The 22,236-nt window shown below is 34.9% G+C and overlaps 2 protein-coding genes across 2 annotated transcripts; both read right to left on the reverse strand.

Moving 5' to 3' along the window:
• Positions 1-279: 279 nt before the first annotated feature.
• LOC123566303 (molybdopterin synthase catalytic subunit-like) lies at positions 280-13,463 on the reverse strand. The gene is made up of 3 exons (XM_053549159.1): positions 13,367-13,463; positions 5,529-5,686; positions 280-3,561 (listed from the first exon to the last, which is right to left on the reverse strand). Exons 1-3 carry the CDS (start codon positions 13,461-13,463, stop codon positions 3,499-3,501), a joined length of 318 nt encoding a protein of 105 aa, XP_053405134.1. The 3' UTR covers positions 280-3,498.
• On the reverse strand, positions 13,364-22,217 carry LOC128559048 (molybdopterin synthase sulfur carrier subunit-like). Its single transcript, XM_053550020.1, has 4 exons — positions 22,177-22,217; positions 17,523-17,644; positions 16,321-16,461; positions 13,364-13,472 (listed from the first exon to the last, which is right to left on the reverse strand). The coding sequence occupies exons 1-3, from the start codon at positions 22,186-22,188 to the stop codon at positions 16,332-16,334; spliced, it is 264 nt and encodes an 87-aa protein (XP_053405995.1). The 5' UTR covers positions 22,189-22,217; the 3' UTR covers positions 13,364-13,472; positions 16,321-16,331.
• Between the last annotated feature and the right edge of the window lie 19 nt (positions 22,218-22,236).

Consider the following 22,236-nt stretch of genomic DNA (forward strand, 5'->3'; position numbering starts at 1 on the left):
TTTGATGTTTTAGTGAGACATACATTCAGACAATTTTTCAATAAGATTTGTCCAAAACTTCCAGTTGGTTGATGGTGAATGTGTGGACAACAACTGACTGTTACGGAACCATCCAGCTATAGATATAAAAGTTTATACACAATATCTGCAAATATGTGAATGAGTGGGTGGGATGAATCCGGTGAAAGTCTATGTTGTTCTATTACGAAATTCACGATAACACTCACAAAATGAGAAGGGGGACAACTAGCGCGCGACTAAATACTTACTAGAATAGAACAGAGTTACAGGTTTATTATTCACAAAAATGCAACTCCATCTCGTTTTGAGGCCGTTAGATATGTATACGATTTGCAACTAGCGCATATATAAACTTTTTAAATACGTTTTAACACAACTCCTGAAAACGACACAATCTGTTTAAGGACGTATGCTAGAATTTGGTGCGAAAATTTTCCCAATAACAGAAATTCTTCAAACTTTGGATATTGAAGGACAATCATCTAAGAAACAAAAAAATGCAATAAAATTCATAGGTCACCGGTATCAAAAAAAAGATTTATCTGCCCTTGAAAACGGCATTTCCCCCAAAAATGACGTTTTCAGGGGCAGATAACTCTTTTTCGATACCGGTGACCTATGATTTTTATTGCATATTTTTGTTTCTTAGATGATTGTCCTTCAATATCCAAAGTTTAAAGAAATTCTGTTATTGGGAAAATTTTCGCCCATCTCATATACAGGGAATTCTAGCGTACGCCTTTAAAGCAGTTTTATGCTAATATACTTTAAGCATTGAATTAACACTGGTCATAAACAACCAACATTAGATATATCGTCACCTATTATCATATCTAAACTTTGTAACTTGAGTACCAGTATTAAGAAAGAGCTATGAAGTGTATCACAAGTGCGACCTTGTTTTTTGTGTGTTTGTGAGTGCTTAACACGAACGTGTTGTTTAGGTGAACTGAAACCCTAAAACAAAATTACGGAAGACAAAATTGTGTTTGAAATTAATAAGGTAAATGACATCAAGAAATGACAAAGTGTAAAAGTCACAGTTGAACTGACAAATGGACAGATAGCTGGAACGATATAAGCAGATAGATTGATAACTGTGAGACAGTACTGGTCTAACAGAAGGACAAAATAAAATATTATTTACTAAATTTCTTTTTTAATAATAAATTCTGGTATATATTATTTAACAACCATAATAATACATGAATAACATAATTGACACTCAATCATTTAAAGCAATCTGTGCATTTTTTTTAAATAAAAGATAGTGTAGGTAATGAATATGCAGTCTGGTATAAACTTCATGGCACAGTATAGATACAAAAACATTTTTTTCAAAAGCAAAAGCAGTGTAAATACTTTTGAAACTATAAACAAAATAGTCATTGGTTTAACTTTTTAAATATTAAAAATCGTATGTACCAATCCGGTTTTTCTAGTTTCAGCTACCATAACTTTACGGTAGCTATTTTCATTTTCTGATAGTTACATCCTTTAGGTTATGGTTGAATGCTATTTGTTCACTGACCTAACATCAAACTGAAACATCAGCACCAATGTGATCTAGCACATGAGTGGACTGTGTTCAAATGTGGGTGGATTGAGTTTAAGGACTTATTTTTTGTCCTAGAGCCCAAATTGTCAAAACAAACTCACTCTATACTATGTGAAAATAAGTACCAGCTTTATTTTAGGTGCTGGCCCCACTGGATCAGCTAACACTCATGACAAACAGGTGTAATTTGAAGTTCCTAACACATCGTTAATTTTTTTTTATTTATGAATTTAATTTCATTTTAAATATCATTTTTTCAACAAAATTCATAAAAACAAAGTTTAAATTACAAAAACAAAACCTACAAGAGGCCCAAATGGGCCTAAGTCGCTTACCTGAAAAGGACGTTAACCATCTGATCCTAAAAGGGGCCAAGTACCCCAAACTGAACAAATTTATTAGAGGACCTTATATTGATGCTACAGACCAGGTTTGATAAAGATCCAATGACTGGTTCATGAGAAGTAGTCATTAAAATTTTATTTTTCCTTTTAGCCCTAGCAACCCCTAAAAGGGACCAACTGCCCTCATGTGAACAAATTTGAGATAGGTCTATAATAATGATCCTATATACCAAGTCTGATGAAAATCCATCAAGCCGTTCATTAGAAGAAGTCGTTTAAACGGGTATTTCTCATTTTAGCTCTAGCAGCCAAGTGTCCCCAACTGAAAAAGTTTGGTGAAGGACTTATAAATAATAAGGCTACAAATCAAGTTTGATGAAGATCCTTCAAACAGTTCATGAGAAGAAGTCATTCAAAGGTATTTCTAATTTTGGCTCTAGCGACCCCTAAAAGGGGTCCAAGTGCCCCCATTAGAACAAAATTACGAGAAGATCTTATAATGATGCTACAGACCAAGTTTCATGAAGTCCCTTTAAGCAGTTCATGACACGAGTCATTTAAAGGTTATTTCCATTTTTTGCTCTAGGGGCCCCTAAAAGAGGCAAAGTGCCCCCATTAGAACAAAATTGGGAGAGGACCTTATAGCGATGCTACAGACCAAGTTTGATGAAGATCCTTCATGCGGTTCATGAGAAGAAGTCGTTTAAAGGTATTTCTAATTTTGGCTCTAGCAACCCCTGAAAGGGGCAAAGTGACCCCATTTGAACAACCTTATAATGATGCTACAGACCAAGTTTGATGAAGATCAATTAAGCGGTTCATGAGAAGAAGTTCTTTAAAGGTTTTCTATTTTTAGCTCTGGCCAAAAAGGGGCCAAGATGAACCATTTGAACAAACTTGATAAAGGTCCATGTTAGGACGCAACTGACTAAGTTTGGTGTAATTCTGATTTGAAGTTCCAGAGGAGAAGATGTTTAAGTGATAATGTGGACACAGGAGATTGGTCAACGGACCATCCATCTATACTAATAGCTCAACCTGAACAAAGTTCAGGAGAACTTAAAAACAGTTACCCTATGGCATCATGTTTGTTTCCCGGCTGAAGAGTATATCGATCATGTGACAATAGTAATGGTGGCAAAATATTACAGAAAGTAATACCCATTTAAAATTTCAATGCAGAACTTCCTTCACAATGTGTTGCACAGTTTATCTTATGTTAGATAAATTCAAAGGTAAGTTTGATGGAATTACAGTGTGGCAGATTTCTTGCACAATTCATTGTTAGGTTTCAATATGGGCAATGTTTCAGCTCAGAGACCCAAAACAGTCTATAAACATCTGTGAAACTGAACTGATGTAGCTAAAGTCACATGTAAATTTTATATCAAAATCTAGGTTAATGAAGAAATATCAAAATCTAGGTTAATGAAGAAATTCAAAATTTATATCACTTTGAATGCACACACTATATAAGAATTTAAACAATCATAAAATACATGAATTAAGCCATCTATGTAAATTGTTTTAAAATCTCAGTTTGTATATATTGATTTTGTTGCCAAGTAACACATTCTATTTATGACCACAACATTCACTGTTCTCTTTCCAGGAATAACTGTCGTCTTCATAAATTTCCTGAAAAAAAAACAAACATACTTATTAACATGTAGTCGGCAGCAAAGCAAAAAAATTGCACAAATATCAATGTTTGATTGAAATATCTCCTTTATTTGATTTACTAATTCCATTACTTTGTCCTGCATGAACTCCTTCTTGTTTGAATCAGCTATTGATATCAATATAATGTTTTTCATCAAATGATTTCTTACTGTTCATGTTATTTATCCAAGGCTGGTCAAACTTACCCAAATCTGAGGGCTAATATAACTGCCAGAGGCCAAATAATAAGACCAATATGAGATCATTGAAATAATGATAATTTATTATGTTAAAATGTATGAAAATTGAAATAAAAAAAAACTTTTCTTGAACCAAACATTTACTCAGGGGTTCCTAATGAAAAATACATTTTTTGCTGGTAACAAGGTCTTTACTTTTCTGTCAACTTTCATTTTTTAGAAAATGGTCTTGGGCAAATCAATGCAGTCAATAAATATGTGAACTTTCAGCCTAGTGAATCAAGTAGTTTGTTTGTTTTGTTGGGTTTAACATTGCACAGACACAATTATAGGGTATACGGCGGCTTTCCAGCTATGATGGTGGAGGAAGACCCCAGGTGCCCCTCTGTGCATTATTTCATCAGAGGAGGGCACCAATGTAGAACCTACGACCTTCCATAAGCCAGCTGGATGGATTCCTTACATGAAGAATTTAACGCCCCCAGTGAGGCCCAAACCCACATCTGTGAAGGTCAAGTGATTCGAAATCAGTGACCTTAACCACTCGGCCACAGAGGCCCCCTTATAAAGTAGTTTCTAGGTTATACTGAATTACATAGCTGAAATTGTCACCTGTGTGAAACCAACTTATATAGTCATAGCTTTTATTGTTTGAAGTTATTTAAACTTGGTATGTTTTAAGTAACTTACTTTTTCATAAATTAGATCTTATTCTTACAAATATTTAACATCATCATAATTGAGCCATGCCATGAGAAAACCAACATAGTGGCTTTGCGACCAGCATGGATCCAGACCAGCCTGCGCATCCGCGCAGTCTGGTCAGGCTCCATGCTGTTCGCTTTTAAAGCCTATTGGAATTGGAGAAACTGTTAGCGAACAGCATGGATCCTGACCAGACTGCGCGGATGCGCAGGCTGGTCTGGATCCATGCTGGTCGCACACCCACTATGTTGGTTTTCCCATGGCACGGCTCATATCATGTTATGAAACCCCATTCAAGAACAAATGGTGACAATAACACTTTTGTACTAAATTGAAATGTTGAACACTACAATTTTATAAGAGCACTCCTTTTCTAAAGTCCTTTAACCATTGAGCTTTGAAGACAAAATGTAGTTTCTTGTTGAATACATTGACTTTCTCAGAATCTTCATGCATGTCAAAAATATCACCTGTGCACCTTTTCCTTTGTAAAGTGTCTGACTTCTTTTATTCTTTGAATAACTTTTTTAACTTTATTTTCATGGAACGGAAGTTACAAAGGATACAAATGCAGCTTTCAGCTACAAATATACATAAGTGACAAACTGAATGAAAGGTTGGAATCTTTTTTGACCGGTATTTCTCAACATATTACCAAAGCTATTTCCTTGTAAACTGAAGTATTTGCAATCATATAAAATAGGTAACAACCATAAAAAGTAGGTTTGAATTTTCAACGCCTATGTCATGAAAAACACCCATATCCTCAAAATTCAAAAAGATCAAATGGTCATCTCTGAAGACCTGACAAATGACTTACATCTTGCTTTAAGAAACTTGAGGGGAAAACAAACACAGGTTCAGTGACTTACAAACACAAATTTACATCCATAAAGATTTCGAAAAATCATGTCTTAAATTATATATATATTCTGAAACCTTAATAAAGCTCAAAAACAAACAAGGAGTAAAATGGCAAATTCTTAAATCTAATGTAACTTTGTAATTTTCTTGTGAATTGAACAACTGAAATGATACCTTTTTCCAAATAGGTACAGTAGCTTTCAATGTGTCAATACCATACTGAACTGCCTCTAGTGATTCCTTTCTGTGTGGTGAGGATATAACAACAGCAACACTTGTCTCACATACTGGCACTTCACTGAAAAATAGAAACTTCATACACTGTATTATCTCTTATCTCACATAATGGCACTTCACTGAAAAATAGAAACTTCATACACTGTATTATCTCTTATCTCACATAATGGCACTTCACTGAAAAATAGAAACTTCATACACTGTATTATCTCTTATCTCACATAATGGCACTTCACTGAAAAATAGAAACTTCATACACTGTATTATCTCTTATCTCACATACTGGCACTTCACTGAAAAATAGAAACTTCATACACTGTATTATCTCTTATCTCACATACTGGCACTTCACTGAAAAATAGAAACTTCATACACTGTATTATCTCTCATCTCACATACTGGCACTTCACTGAAAAAATAGAAACTTCATACACTGTATTATCTCTCATCTCACATACTGGCACTTCACTGAAAAATAGAAACTTCATACACTGTATTATCTCTTATCTCACATACTGGCACTTCACTGAAAAATAGAAACTTCATACACTGTATCATTTCTCATCTCACATACTGGCACTTCACTGAACAAGAGGGCCAAGATGGCCCTAGGTCGCTCACCTGAAAAACACACCATAACACACCATAACAGTGTAAACATGTTTGATCTAGTGATTTCATGGAAAAAAATATTCTGACCAATTATCATTAAAACTGTAGCAAAAACCTTGAGTATAAACAAGTATTTTCTTTGATTTGACCTAGTTTTTGACCCAAGATGATAATATTCGAACTTGACCTAAATTTCATCAAAGCTATCATTCTGACCAAATTTCATGAAAATCAATTGAAAAATACAGCCTCTATAGCATACACAAGGTTTTTCTTTGATTTGACCTAGTGACCTAGTTTTTGACCCTAGACAAACCATATTCGAACTTGACCTAAATTTCATCAAGGCAACCATTCTGACTAAATTTCATGAAAATCCAGTCTAAAATGCAGCCCCTATTGCATACACAAGGTTTTGCCTTGATTTGACCTAGTGACCTAGTTTTTGAATCCAGATGACCAATACTCGCACTTGACCTAGATTTCATCAAGGCAATCATTCTGACAAAATTTCATGAAGATCAGTTGAAAAATACAGCCTCTATCACATACACGAGGTTTTTCTTTGATTAATCTAGTGACCTACTTTTTGACCCCAGATAAAACATAATCAAACTCAACCTAGATTTCATCAAGGCAATCATTCTGACCAAATTGCATGAAGATCAATTGAAAAATACAGCCTCTATCATATACACAAGGTTTTCCTTTGATTTGACCTAGTGACCTACTTTTTGACCCAAGATAGTCCATATTCGAACTTGACCTAGACATCATCAAGACAATCATTCTGACTTTATTTCATGAAGATCAATTGAAAAATATAGCCTCTATCGCATACCCAACATTTTTATTTGATTTGACCTAATGACCTACTTTTTGACCCGAGATGACCGATTTTCGAACTCGGCCTAGATTTCATCAAGGGTATCATTCTGACCAATATTCATGAAGATTAATTGAAAAATACAGCCTCTATCGCATACACAAGGTTTTTCTTTGATTTGACCTAGTGACCTAGTTTTTGACCCCAGATGACCCATTTTCGAGCTGGGCCTAGATTTCATCAAGCTTATCATACTGACCAATATTCATGAAGATTTATTGAAAAATACAGCCTCTATCGGATACACAAGGTTTTTCTTTGATTTGACCTAGTGACCTAGTTTTTGACCCGAGATGACCCATTATTGAACTCTGCCTAGATCTCATGAAGGTAATCATTTTGACCAATATTCATGAAGATTAATTGAAAAATACAGCCTCTATCGCATACACAAGGTTTTTCTTTGATTTGACCTAGTGACCTAGTTTTTGACCCGAGATGACCCATTTTCGAACTCAGCCTAGATTTTATGAAGGTTATCATTTTGACCAATATTCATGAAGATTAATTGAAAAATACAGCCTCTATCACATACACAAGGTTTTTCTTTGATTTGACCTAGTGACCTAGTTCTTGACCCAAGATGACCCATTTTCGAACTCGGCCTAGATTTCATCAAGGTAATCATTCTGACCAAATTTCATGAAGATCAGTTGAAAAATAGAGCTTCTATCGCATACACAAGCTAAATGTTGACAGACGACAGACAGACAGACGACGGACGACTGACATCGAGTGATCAGAAAAACTCACCTGAGCATTGCTCAGGTGAGCTAAAAATAGAAACTTCATACACTGTATTATCACTCATCTCACATACTGGCAATTCACTGAAAAAAAGAAACTTTATACACTGTATTATCTCTTATCTCACACAATGGCACTTCACTGAAAAATACAAACTTCATACACTGTATTACCTCTTATCTCACACATTGGCACTTAGAAACTTATACTGGTATTGCACTGAATAACAAGAAGCTTATACTGGTACTTCACTTATGCTGCTACTTCACTGAAAAATAGAAACTTCATACACTGTATTATCTCTTATCTCACACATTGGCACTTAGAAACTTATACTGGTATTGCACTGAATAAGAAGAAGCTTATACTGGTACTTCACTTATACTGCTACTTCACTGAAAAATAGAAACTTATACTTGTACTTCACTGAAAAAGTACAAACTTACTATGGTAGTTCACTGAAAAGTAGAAACTTATACTCAGTCTGGTACTTCACTGAAAATGTAGGTACTTAACTGAAAAAGTAGAAACTTATACTGGTACTTCACTGAAAAATTTGGAACAACTTCTACTGGTACTTCAATGAAAAAGTAGAAACTTATATTGATACTTCACTGATTTCACATACTGGCCCATCACTGAACAGTAGGAATGTTTTACAGTAATAGCTCTTATCACACACTCTGGCATTGCTACAGTGAATCTGTTTGTTTGTTTTGGATTAAACCTCATTTTTAACATGATTTCAGTTATGTAACGGTGGGCAGTTAACCTAACTAGTGTTCCTTGATTCTGTTCCAGCACAAACCTGTTCTGTGCAAGTAACTGCCAACTTCTCCACATGAATCAGATGTGGAGGACAAATGATTTCAGACACACAATGTCTTTTATCACATCATGATGGAGAATATACCCCCAGCCCAGAGATGGAGCTCATGATCCCACGATCTGTAGATCTGCGCTCTCCCTATTGTGCTCAATGGGAGGACCACTTGCTACAGTGAAACATCAGAACTTTATACACAGTATTTCAAAACAAAAGCAAAACATCACAATTCATTTGTTTTACAATTAGACTGATTTCAGCAAATACACATGTCTAAGGATAATGATCAATTTTGCTTTCTTTTTCATCAATTTCTTATTGTATTATTTCTATGTACAAACTGAAGGCCACATTGTAACTAAGCTAATGTCTTCATATGTAACCTTCAAAAAATAAAGTGTTTTTTTTTTTTGTTTTTTTTGGAACCGTCATTTTTCTATGTCTCGTTGAGCTAACATTTTTGTCAGAGTTTTCAAAGCAATTCCCTATGCTACACATGAAAACACTTTAAAGTTACACAGCTGTAGGATAAACAGAATTTTGAAAAACCAACTTCTGTTGAAAAATTGGATTACATATTTTTGAGCCCCCCAAAAACCCAAAACAAAAATGTTTGCAACCCTATCAGACAGGTTTTCCACATCCTGCCATATCTCCAGTTTCCTGGTCGATTTTTTTTGCCATGGTTCCGTTTAACCCAATTTTCCTTCTTCCCAATTACTTTTAAAAAGCTTAAAAAAAGTAGTTGGCAACATTCCAGAATTTAAAACCCCAATTTACACCTGCATTGCTAATAAGTCATTTCTGTATTTAATGGTGAAATTTTTAATACATGACAGTCCACATCAATAATCCACATAAATTGTGAAGATTAAAATCACTACAGCAAGCTGAATTTCAGCTTCTTATTATGCGACTATCAAATTAATGAATGTAAAACAGATCATCAATTTAAATTAATGTATTTTAACATTAAATGTGAAAACAATGGCCTGAATTGGGAAAAGTTGCTTAGCCATGTAAAACTGCGCTTGAGGATAGCAATTCTTATTTGGAAAGGACCTCGGACATTTTCCTATTCAGATTGCCTATCTGATTAAGGAAAACTTGATATAGGGATAGACTTTTGAAATTGCATAGTTATGATAGTTGAAGACCGTTTCTTGATAAATCGACTTCAATTTACAAGTTTATGAACAAAAAAAGAAGACTTTGTAGCATTTCTCATTCTCTTTTCTATTAAAATATGAACATAAATCATTTTTACGTTTTAACATCTTTCCCACCGGGGACGCAACAAAATGTTCACATGCCTTTGTAAATAATTATTATATAGTATGCTGCAAAAAGACACTTGGTCACGGGGGGGAAAGTGTTTAAAATTGAAAAAAATATGTACAGGGTGTCAGCAAATAAATTTTAACATAAATATTTGACACTTTATTGCATGTGTTTCCTAAATCTTACATATATACACAGTTTATTCATTTTTGTAAATATTTCAAGCACAGAAAACACTAAACTAAATAAATAGGGGACATAGAAAAAGTGGGAAGGACTCTTTATAAGTATTCTTATGAAATTTGCAATCAGATCTGTTTACCCTGACAGTCTAAGCCATCGATTGAGTGTTATCAGGATTGAGACAACTGCATCTGTCATAAGTCAAGAACCAAGCAAGTGGCTTCGACATATTACATATGTGTCTTCAACGTAAAGTAGACAAAGAAATACAGACAAACTTTTATGGGAATAGTGCCACTTAGGTGCAATTTTTTTACCTTTTGTAGGACACAGTTGAAGTGAACATAGAATGCATTTTAAGAGCAACATTTGTTTTTATTTGATCCAGCATCCTATACCCTAACAGAAACTACACCAGACACCATCACATTAACTAACCTAATTGCTTCCAGAACTTACACTGACACCCATAGAACTAATACGGACTCGCCCATAACTAACACTGACACCCCCAGAATTAACATCAATTCGCTCACACATCTGAAACTTATTTCGAAGCCAACCGAAATACTAGTAAGGACCTCAAAGAACTAACACAGACACCCCAAGAATATCTATATAAATAAGGTTGATACTAGCTAGTGAAGTTCCACTGATATAAAATGCTAAAAGTAAGGCATCCCTGAACCTGTAGAGGAATAGGCAGTCTCCTGCACCCCTCCGTTTCAACTGAAAAAGGCCAACTACGCCAATGTATGGCCAGCTACACCACTGCATGTATTCAATAATAATCCTCCACATAATGACCGGTCAGTATTGTACATGTGTATAAATACAGTATAGCAATTGATGTATAGAAAACAAACAATAGGATATGATCAATGCAGTGTTATCATGAGCACTCGGGTGGAAATAACTTGAAGTACAGTTAGGGACCAAATGTTTTGTTCCACTCTTATTTTTTCCGTTTCGTTTATTTTGAAAAATGTCAATAAAACTGATAATCTCTATGGTATCAGTTTATTTATTGTGTCAAAATATTTCATAGTAGACATACCTAAAATACCAATGCTTATTTTAACTAAAAATACACATTTAGAATTTTTCAAAAATATGACCCTTAGTTACAAACTGTTCGAATTTCAAGAAAACGAATAAAAAATATAACTATTTTTTGTGACAGTTTGATAGGAATATAACTTATTTATCAGTATTTGAAGCTGTTATATAAAACTATCAGCTACTGAAGTCAAGAAATAGCATTGAACTTAGGGCAAAATCCCTAGCATAATGTCCGATGTCCTTACACAAGTTTTCGGTATCATACGTTTGTCATCAAACGCACGCTATTCTGCACATTTAGATTTATCCGTTAAGTCGTTTGAAACTGACTAAAAATAATAAATTAAGGCGTCAGAAACCTGTAAAATCATACATCATGATAGAGTTTACATATGTAGCATGTAATGTAAAACGATGTATAATTTTTTTTTTGTTAATTGAAAATAGAATATCAAAATAAATATAAGGTGTTCCGTTATTTTTATGTGTAACGCGTAACAAAAATCAATTTAATCTGTTTTTAAAATGTTGTAGGAGTAGCAATTCTTATCTGATTTTGATAATTTTTGCACCAACGTGTTCTGGATTTGGCGCGTAAATACGACGTTATAATTATGACGTCAGATACTTTGGTTGCGTCATTTAAAATGTAAACAACGGTAGTGCGTCGTAGCGTAACGCATTCGATACAACTAGAACACGGTATGTAAAAATGTTTATCTTGTGTTATTCTGTTTATTTTTTTAAAAGAAAATTATATCATGTAAAAGTACATATTACAAACAGATGGATTTTGTAAACGAAAGTATAAAATGCCATTGTGTTATTGGTCAATTTGAGATTTAAAATAATTACGAATTTTCTGACGTCGTATTTTTTGTCGTATTTGTTCAACGGGTATCCTACGTGATTCAACAGTAATGTGTTTTATGCTCTGAAGCGTGTAACCAGTTTACCTCTAAATAAATGTACAAAATCATATCTTCCTATTGGTATATAACATAATACACTTTTAGATAAAACAGCGTATATAGTGTTATGCTAAAAAAAATACATTATTTCTGCCTGACGTTCAAATACGAGTATACAAGGAAGTGTCAGTTTCTTGACGTACGTTTTTGCTCCAAGTTCTGGTCTATATGCTGTACGTAATTTTGGGGTGGATATACGTAATAAAAAAGCATAAATACATTTGTAATTAATTTTCAGATGAAGGATAAACCTCCTATAGGTCTTTCTCCGGCAGAAAGGTTACAGTGGTATAAAAATAAAAAGAAAGAAAAAAACAAACAAGCTGTCAGTAAACATAGAAGCTCTTTTCCCAAGTCTGAAAGGAAGACACCAACAAATAAGAAATACATAAAGTATCTAGAGAAACTAAATAAAATTCAGCAAAAGAAAGAACACATCAGACAATTAACAAAAGAAAGAGTACGTAAATTTCGGACAAAACAACATACTGAAACAGAAAGCAGCATAACTGTCACTAAGCCATTTAAAAACAGAATGCAAAAGAGCAGGGCCGTGAAATGTGTAAAAGATACTATTAGAGATTATACACCTGAGAAAAGATCTGAAATTATATCTGCTTTAATATCGGCAAACAGTCCTAACTCCTTAAAAACAAGACTGCGCCTTGAATTTGAAAAGGTGATTAAAGGTGAAAGTGAAAAAATTCGTGAAAAGGTCGCAGATGCTGTTCTGTCTGACGTACAAACTTCTTTAGGTATTATCAAAGGTTTATCAACGGAATGCAGAACAAAAACTCAGGAAGTCGTCTCATGTATAGTAGGCAACAATATTGAAACAAATAAACTACAAACTGCCCTAAGTAATCATAATATTTTACTGTTTTTTCATTTTTTTTTTTGGATTTGAAATACAATGTAGATGCATTGAAAGGCAAACTCACTTAAATAATACGTTCGAACCAGCTTTCTTTCTTTTGTGGAGAGGGGCGGATTATGGATATTTTATATGATCTTGTGACGTCCAAAATCATATTTTAGCGTCAACACGTTGTTTAAATGACGTTACATAAATGTGCAGAATAGCGTGCGTTTGATGATGTATTTTATTCAGGTTTATTGCAGACATTAAACATAAAATCATTATTTAGATTTTTTGCCGAGGTAATTAGTTTGATATTCTGTCTTTAGATACTTAAAAAATTCTTACCTAGAAATACAGATATAGCACCTGAGGTAGGGGAGGTCACTCTAGCTGTGAGTCGTTCTACATGGATAACATTTTCTGATATCTCAACAAAATCCATTAGCAGGTCCTGATAAAATACAAATATATAAAAATCAGTAACAACTTTGCTGCTAGTTAAACAAGGACGATACCACGATGCCCTCTTTAGAAATGGTTGACGGACGGACCACGCACGACTGACAACAGATATCAAGCAGTCAGAAAAGCTTACCTTGAGCCCTTGTCTCAGGTGAGCTAAACAATAATCAGACATGAAAGTCCAAGTAATATGCATATGTCCATTTCATGTTGATGATGTATACCAAGTTTCATTTGAATAAGATGATGCTGTAAGACGAGTGGAGTACATTTATTTTAAGAAAGTGTGATGGACAGACAGATGGATAATGATTTATTTATTTATTCTGTTGGGTTTAACGTCGCACCGACACAATTTTAGGTCATATGGCGACTTTCCAGCTTTAATGGTGGAGGAAGACCCTAGGTGCCCCTCCGTGCACTATTTCATCACGAGCGAGCACCTGGGTAGAACCACCGACCTTCCGTAAGCCAGCTGGATGGCTTCCTCACGTGAAGAATTCTACGCCCCAAATGAGGTTTCGAACCCACACTGATGAGGGGCAAATGGTTTGAAGTCAACGACTCTAACCACTCGGCCACGGAGGCCCCAGATGGATAATGAACTTCTACACCTAGGGACTGGGTATAACAAGAACTCTGATAACAGATTATAAGCATAAATGCAGCACACATCATATTAAACAGCCATTTTGATGACTACCATATGTCAAGCTCACTGCATGTGTGACAAAATGACGTAATGTTTCTGCCTGTATAAGAAACAAGAGATCACAGAGTGATCTTGGCGCCCACCAATGTGCCATTTTTGAGTGTTCCAAATTTCAAGACTTACTGACTAGCTCAAGGTCAAATTTCATTTCTGTACACAACACTGTGCATGTGGTCCAAATTCGAAAGCTGTAAGCTTGAGAAATGTGAAAGTACGTCACTAGATCAATCTTAAGGTCAAAGTTTAATTCGGTACACAAAACCATGCAAGTGGTCCAAATTTGAAGGTTTAGCTTGAGAAATGTGTAAGTAGGTCACTAGGTCAAAAACAAGGGTCAAATTTCACTTCAGAATACAAATCTATGCATGTGGTCCAAATCTGAAGCCTGTACCTTCAAAAATGTGAAAGTAGGTCACTAGGTCAATGTCAAGGTCAAAGTTTGTTTCGGTACACAATCCTATGCATGTGGTCTAAATTTGAAGCCTGTAGCTACAGAAATGTGAAAGTAGGTCACTAGGTCAATCTTAAGGTCAAAGTTCATTTCGGTACAAAAAACTATGCATGTGGTCCAAATTTGAAGGCTGTAGCTTGAGAAATGTGAAAGTAGGATACTAGGTCAAAATCAAGGTCAAATTTTATTTCAGAATACAGAACTATGCATGTGGTCCAAATTTGAAGCTTGTACCTTCAAAAATGTGAAAGTAGGTCACTAGGTCAATGTAAAGGTCAATGTTTGTTTCGGTACATAAAACCATGCATGTGGTCCAAATCTGAAGGCTGTAGCTTGAGAAATGAGAAAGTAGGTCACTGGGTCAAAATCAAGGTCAAATTTCATTTCAGATCACAAAACTATGCATGTGGTCCAAATTTGAAGACTGTACCTTCAAAAATGTGAAAGTAGGTCACTAGGTCAAAATCAATGTCAAATTTCATTTTGAAACACGGAACTATGCATATGGTCCAAATGTGATACCTGTATCTTCAAAAATGTGAAAGTAGGTCACTAGGTCAAAATCAAGGTCAAAGTTTTTTCAAGTGCACAAAACTGTGCATGTGGTCCAAATTTGAAGGTTGTAGCTACAGAAATGTGAAAGTAGCTCACTAGGTCAAAATCAAGGTCAACTCATGTCAAGGTTCATCTTGCCACTCAAAAATATACATGTCCAAATTTGAATGTTGTAGTTATTGACAAGAAGATTTTAAAAGCTTTTCCCTATATAAGTCTATATGAACCATGTGACCCCTAGGGCGGGGCCATATTTGACCCTAGGGGGATAATTTGAACAAACTTGGTAGAGAACCACTAGATGATGCTACATTACAAGTATCAAAGCCCTAGGCTTTGTGGTTTGGACAAGAAGATTTTCAAAGTTTTTCCCTATATAAGTCTATGTAAACCATATGACCCCAAGGGTGGGGCCATATTTGACCCTAGGGGTATAATTTGAACAATCTTAGTTGAAGATCACTAGATGATGTCACATACAAAATATCAAAGCCCTAGGCCCTGTAGTTTTGGACAAGAGATTTTTCAAAGTTTTTCCCTATACAAGTCTATATAAACCATGTGACCGCCAGGGCGGGGCCATATTTGACCCCAGAGAAATAATTTGAATAATCTTGGTAGAGGACCACTAGAAAATGCTTCATACCAAATATCAAAGCCCTAGGCTCTGTGGTTTTGGACAAGAAGGTTTTCATAGTTTTTTCCTATATGAATCTATGTAAATTATAGAAATAAACAAAGGGCCATAACTCACTCATAAATTGTTGAACCAGTCTGATTTTCAGGGGGACACAACTAGGGTATCAATACATCATTCTGACAAAGTTTGGTCAAAATCCCCCCAGTAGTTTCTGAGGAGATGCGATAACGAGAAATTGTTAACGGACGGACGGACGGAATGACGGACCACGGACGCAGAGTGATTTTAATAGCCCACCATCTGATGATGGTGGGCTAATGAGCTCAGATAAGAAACATCATTTACGATTCATTTGTCATTCCCCATTGTCCCCTGTCATGCCTAGGCAGGCAACATAAGATCCTTATAGATCAAAGAGGCCAAAATGCCTCCAGTTATATAAGTGTCAGTACCACTAACATAGATTAAACAGTACTTACTTATGAGGTAATTATCCTCCACTGATGGGTGGGATTACAGCAACAGTATCACCAGAGTTGAGTACCAAGTTTTGGGAATCACTGACAGAAATATACTCCTCATTCAGTGACAACACAACATTCTCCTTTAGCACATCCAAGCTGAAACATAGCACGAAGAAACACAATAAATTAAGTGCAAGAAAATGTGTTTGCGAGAAAATTGATTAGCATCAGTTTCAAATCTGAGCCTACCATTCAGTTCCACTTTCAGGTTAGTCATAATTTCAGCATTACAAGAGGGCCTAACTGGCCCTAAATGGCTAACCTAAGTGAGATGATACAACTATAAACCTATGAAATGAAAACCTCTCGGCTATAGACCAAGTTTGGCAAAGCTTCATAAAAGTGTTCATGACTGTCATCTCAAGGTATTTCTGTTTTTGGAAACAGGGGGACTCGTGCAAAAATGCCACAGATTAAGTTTGGTACAAGTCCATCAAAAGTTCAAGAGAAAGCTTTTTAAATATTTTTTAGCTATAATTATACAGCCCCTTACATATGAAGATGAACCATTTGAACAAATTGAACGAGGTACATGCTACAGAAGTTTGATCAAGATCCATGATGAGTTGAAAGTTGTTTTTAAAAAAAAGTAAAATGTTGATGCAAGATGATACCCACCAACCAGCACATCTGGAACCTTTGGTTCTAAGCTAATAAAACTTGATTTTCCCTATATATAACCAAAAGATGTTGGCAAAGTATATTCATACATTTTTTCCAAATTAAGTAAGTGCAGTATACCATTAATGTCTTTCCTATTCTAAATATTCAAACACCTTGAACAAAACTGTATCTAAAGGTATCCAAAGCTTATCTTTCACTAAAGTATTTTATAGTTAATTTTAGATATTTACTTCGAATGTATAAAATCCACAACAAAGGAATTTAACTTTACTAAATATAAAAATAAGCCGATTATTTAAAAAAAACTTCCTGTTTTTTAGTGTTGGTACACATTAAATTTTACACTTTGTTGAGCCACATATATATACAGTGTGTACTATTTTAAACCAGATGCATACAAGCACTGTTAATACAAATAAACTTGTTATTTTCATGTTTACATACACTAATGTAATATTTGTTCATGTTTTCAAATATGAAATTTGCGTCTAGTATACCTTGAAAATTATAGTCTTTAATAATAGTGATACTACCTGTTGTACTTAGAAATAATGACACTGAGTAATTCCGTAGCTGTAGTTTCTTTGCTGATATGTAAGGTTGTCTCCCTTGTTCCAGTCAGTTCTCGACTTTTGGCAAAAAATAGCACAGTAATCTGCAAAATTAGTAAGATATAAGGTCATAAAAATGTCCATGTTTGCAGGTAGCAACACAGTTGTCTCCCTTGTTCCAGTCAGTTTTTGACTTTTGGCAAAAAAAATAGCACAATAATTTGTAAATTAATAAAAAATAAGGTTATAAAAATGTCCATGTCTGTAGGAAGCAATCCATCAACTTGAGAAATATGATATGATCAAGATCTGTTTTATAATATTATTAGTGGCGAAAAGTTTGAATTATTGATAAAGAGATAAATGTACTTTTGATTAGAACAATCAGATTCAGTCACCCAGGGTCTGGTTTTACTATTTGTTCTTCATCAGTCTTTCTACACTGAAAGAGTAGCACTCTCTGACAGTGTTAGAAATTTCCTGAAGTACATTATAGGCTTAGTCCAAACATAGAAGCATCAAGTAATCAACTTATTTATTTATTTTGTTGGGTTTAACGTCGCACTGACACAATTAAAGGTCATATGGCGACTTTCCAGCCTTGACGGTGAAGGAAGACCCCAGGTGCCCCTCCGTGCGTTATTTTATCACGAGCGAGGTAGAACCACCGACCTTCCATAAGCCAGCTGGATGGCTTCCTCACATGAAGAAATTCAACACTTAAAGAGAGGCTCAAACCCACATCTATGAGGGGCAAGTGATTTGAAGTCAACGACCTTAACCTTAACCACTCAGTCACGGAGGCCCTTATGTAATCAAACAACAATATGCAATGTTATAAGACTTGAGTAAAAATACACCTAGGACTAGTAAATTCATATTATATATTCACATACATGTAGATACAAGCCTTTTATATAAATTTTATATTAAAACATTTCTTCTAAAGAAACCATCTAAAAAGAAGGAACTGTTACACTATTGGTCATATCCTTTAGCATCAAAATTTATTTTCTTCATTTATGAAAACAGCAATGCTGCTATCTTAAAGATAAACTAAGATATTAAAATGTTTGACACATTAAACAAGTCCAACTTATGTCTTGAAGCTTGAAACGTGCATAGGCAAACATCTCAAAAACAATACACTGACTTCTACATTTTATTTCACCATATTATAAACAGTATGTTTATTTTCAACTGAGAGAAGTTTCATTAAAATCTACTTGTAGAAAATATCTATCTGAGAAAGTGTTACCATAACCTGACTTTCCCATATCCAATCAGTCTAGCAAAAATTCAAGTAAAAATTTAAGCAGATGACCCAAGGTTTTTTATTTGCTGAATTTTCTAAGTATATCCTGAAGTTTTGAAAGTAATATGGATTTTGAAAAACTGATAAGAAAAGGATAAATTTCTGTCTTTGAAATAAATTTGCGAATTCTACAGTAAGTGTTTTAATTCTAATTTTTTTGATTTTTCATTTCTTAAGGAGGCAGTAAACAGTTTTCAGCTGTTAGTGTCTAATTGGCCAGGGTCAAATTTACAAATAAGAGGCAATTTACGGATTGAACTTGAAGTGCATATTTGAACTCTCTACTGCAAATATTCAGAAAGCTGTCTATGAGAAACAGTCATCTCAAGGTTAAACACTGAACAAATTTAGGGGAGACTCATACAAGACCACAACAAATTAAGTTTGATTAAGGTTCATACGAAGTTTTTCTAATAACTGACAACAACACAAAATGGCTGAATCACCCCTTAATGCAGCGCCCAAGCTCTAATTGTATTAACAACATGTAAGTTATAACAGATCAGGGTTTTTTCTTTTTGATTTGGGAACATAGCCTTTACCCCCAATACTGGGAATTTTGATGCGTAAATGTTCCAAATTGGGAAATATTTAGTCCCATAGGATAAAGTAAGGATGTGTTTAAGCACTTTCTCAAACACTTGTTTCACATTGTACAACCACTTTAACATACTTCCATTACAAAATTGTCCATAATTTGGTCAATGTTTGTGCAATTTTTGATGAAATTTTTTTTTCAGAATGTAGATTGGGAATTTTTGCACTCATTTTGGGAAAAATACATACTTTTTGGCATTGGGAATATAGCCCAATAACGGCTATAAAAACGGCCGAAAAACAACCCTGCAAATAATTTTAATTTATTTCAAACCTATGCTTAACTTGCACATCCAAAATAAATGTAGTTTTAACTTGTTTCAAATCTTGTTCAATTTCATAATTTGCCGATCACCGTTTCATTAGAGTTACTCCCCTTATGTTTTTGAACCAAAACAACAAAATATTCCGATAGTCTCAAAATGAACAATATTAAAAGCAAGTCAAAATTATATGTTTGCAAGACACATGCTAGGTAACAGAAACATTTTTAAACTAGAAGGTGTTTTTGTCGCAAAAATGTATGTCTCCCACCTATGTATACCTTTAGCTCTGGTGGCCATTTTGTGCAGCAAAGCTGCACATGTCGGCGATATGCACAACTAGGCTTGGTACTGATCACTCCTGTGAAGTTTCGTCAAAATCTGTTTAGCAGTTTGACCTGTGAAAGCTGTAAATATTTTTCTATTTTTAGCTCTGGTGGTCATTTTGTGCAGCGAGGCGGAACGTGTCAGCGATATGCACAACTACGTTGGTACTGATCACTTCTGTGAAGTTTCGTTGAAACCCAGCCTGCAGTTTGACCTGTGAAAGCCTGAAAGGGTTTTTCTATTTTTGACTTTTGCGGCCATTTTGTGCAGCGAAGCAGAAAGTGCCAATGATATGTAAAACTAGGCTTGGTACTGATCACTCCTGTGAAGTTTCGTTGAAATCCAGCCAGCAGTTTGAAATTTGAAAGCCGGACAAGATTTTTCTATTTATAGCTGTGGCCCCCATTTTGTGCAACGAAGCAGAATGTGTCGGCAATATGCACAACTAGGCTTGTTACTGATCACTCCTGTGAAGTTTCGTCAAAATCCGGCCAGCAGTTTGACATGTGCATGAAAGCCGGACAAGCTTAATGTGAATGGACGGACAGACAGACAGATGGCGATGGGGGAGACATAATGATAAGTGTTTGTTATAACTTGTTATATAACATATATGTACGTCACGTTGCATTTTATTTGAAGAAGCATTTGAATGTCTGATTATCCGTGACATTCGCATGACCACCACTGTTTCTTACTGACTCACTTGTCAAATTTTGTCAATGTTTAAAAACTTATTTCACAGAAATGAACGACGACATTTAAATGATCTACCCAGGACCTGAAAGATATATTCAATGGGGGTTGTTGGCATGCAAAGATTTGGTCATATCTATTTGGTTGAAAAATGACAGAGCATGAAACAAAGGACATCATGAAATGCAGCACTGTAGAACTGAATGTTCACCTTTATTCAATTAATATCAGGTCTAGATCTTCATCGTTTTTACAGACATTCTGTAAATATAATTATGGACAATCCATAAATTTAAATATTTTTTAGTCTATAATTCACAGACAGGATAATATGAAATCTGTAAAAATATTACAACTTAACTCAAAACTGCAGGTTTAAACTAAAAGATTTAAAGACTGCATGCATAAATGAAGGTGCTCTGCGACTTTTTGTCAATATGGATCACTTTGAATTTTCAGAAAATGTGACATATCATGATTGTCTGAAATTCTCTTGTTAGTTTATCTATACCTGTAGGATGATTCTGGGCTCTAGTGGAAGGGCTAATGCCCTTTTTAAGCGCCCTTTCCACCCCCCCCTCCCCCAACACCTTGTTCTGGAACTGCTGCTGCATGACTTAATTTGGTTTCATCACAGTCTATATATTAGGAAGGTGACAGATCTGCTCATATTGTCAATGTAGCTGTAAAAGCAGTTTACAGCTCAGCGGTTTAGTGTCTTATTTTGTATGGAGTTTCTCCCTGCCAGTGCTTATCTAACCATAATTATTTCAAAGTCATTTACAGTTTTGGCATCTACAACATATTGTGGTAATGCATTCCAAGGTTTAATCACTTGACATGAAAACTGTTTCAAGTAAAATGTTGTTCTAGAACGTGGCATATCAAGTTTTAGGTTATGACGTACCTCTTGTAGAAGTGGACACAAGAGGGCTAAGACGCTTTCCTACAGAGATGAAGGCCCCAGGTTCGATTCCTGGCTACTTCCACTGCGGTTTTAAAATAGTTTTGCTAATTTGTATGTATATTTCGGATATTGAAACAACAGGTATACTGTTGAACAATTACTGCAATGCAATCCATTAATATTTCACAAATTACACAAAAAGATATTTTTACATAGATTTTGGTAATTTGCAATTTTTCCCAATTAAGACAATTCCCGAGAGCATTTTTCCAATTCTACTGGTGTTGGTGGCATTCCGAAAATGATGCAATAAAGGCCTCCAATACCATCACAATGCTTGGTCTATGCACACGGTACTTACCATATCCGAACACGCTTACACTTGATATTATTTCAAAAGTTAAATTAGCAATAAAGAAATCATTACAGACTATGATAATTTTCTTCAAAACTTAATTACATATTCAGAAAGGTAATCAAATGTAGCTGACAATCACTGGAGAAAGAGCATTCAATAAATTTTAAGCGAACCTCAACATCCATGGAGGAACCGGAAATACAGAGCACCTGACTAGCGCATGCGGAGATTAG

This window comes from Mercenaria mercenaria, chromosome 8 (assembly GCF_021730395.1).
Source record: "Mercenaria mercenaria strain notata chromosome 8, MADL_Memer_1, whole genome shotgun sequence".
Classification (NCBI taxonomy): Eukaryota; Metazoa; Mollusca; class Bivalvia; order Venerida; family Veneridae; genus Mercenaria; species Mercenaria mercenaria.

Bases quoted from the DNA above. Each gene is read 5' to 3' on its own strand.
- LOC123566303 (XM_053549159.1), bottom strand. From the start codon at position 13,463: ATGGATTTTGTTGAGATATCAGAAAATGTTATCCATGTAGAACGACTC. The intron at 5,687-13,366 runs GTAAGAATTTTT...ATGTGAGATAAG, and splicing joins TGCTATATCTGTATTTCTAG to AGATAATACAGTGTATGAAG. The intron at 3,562-5,528 runs GTATCATTTCAG...TTTTTTTTTCAG, and splicing joins CTGTACCTATTTGGAAAAAG to GAAATTTATGAAGACGACAG.
- LOC128559048 (XM_053550020.1), bottom strand. The intron at 16,462-17,522 runs GTAGTATCACTA...GCTATGTTTCAG, and splicing joins ATTATTTCTAAGTACAACAG to CTTGGATGTGCTAAAGGAGA.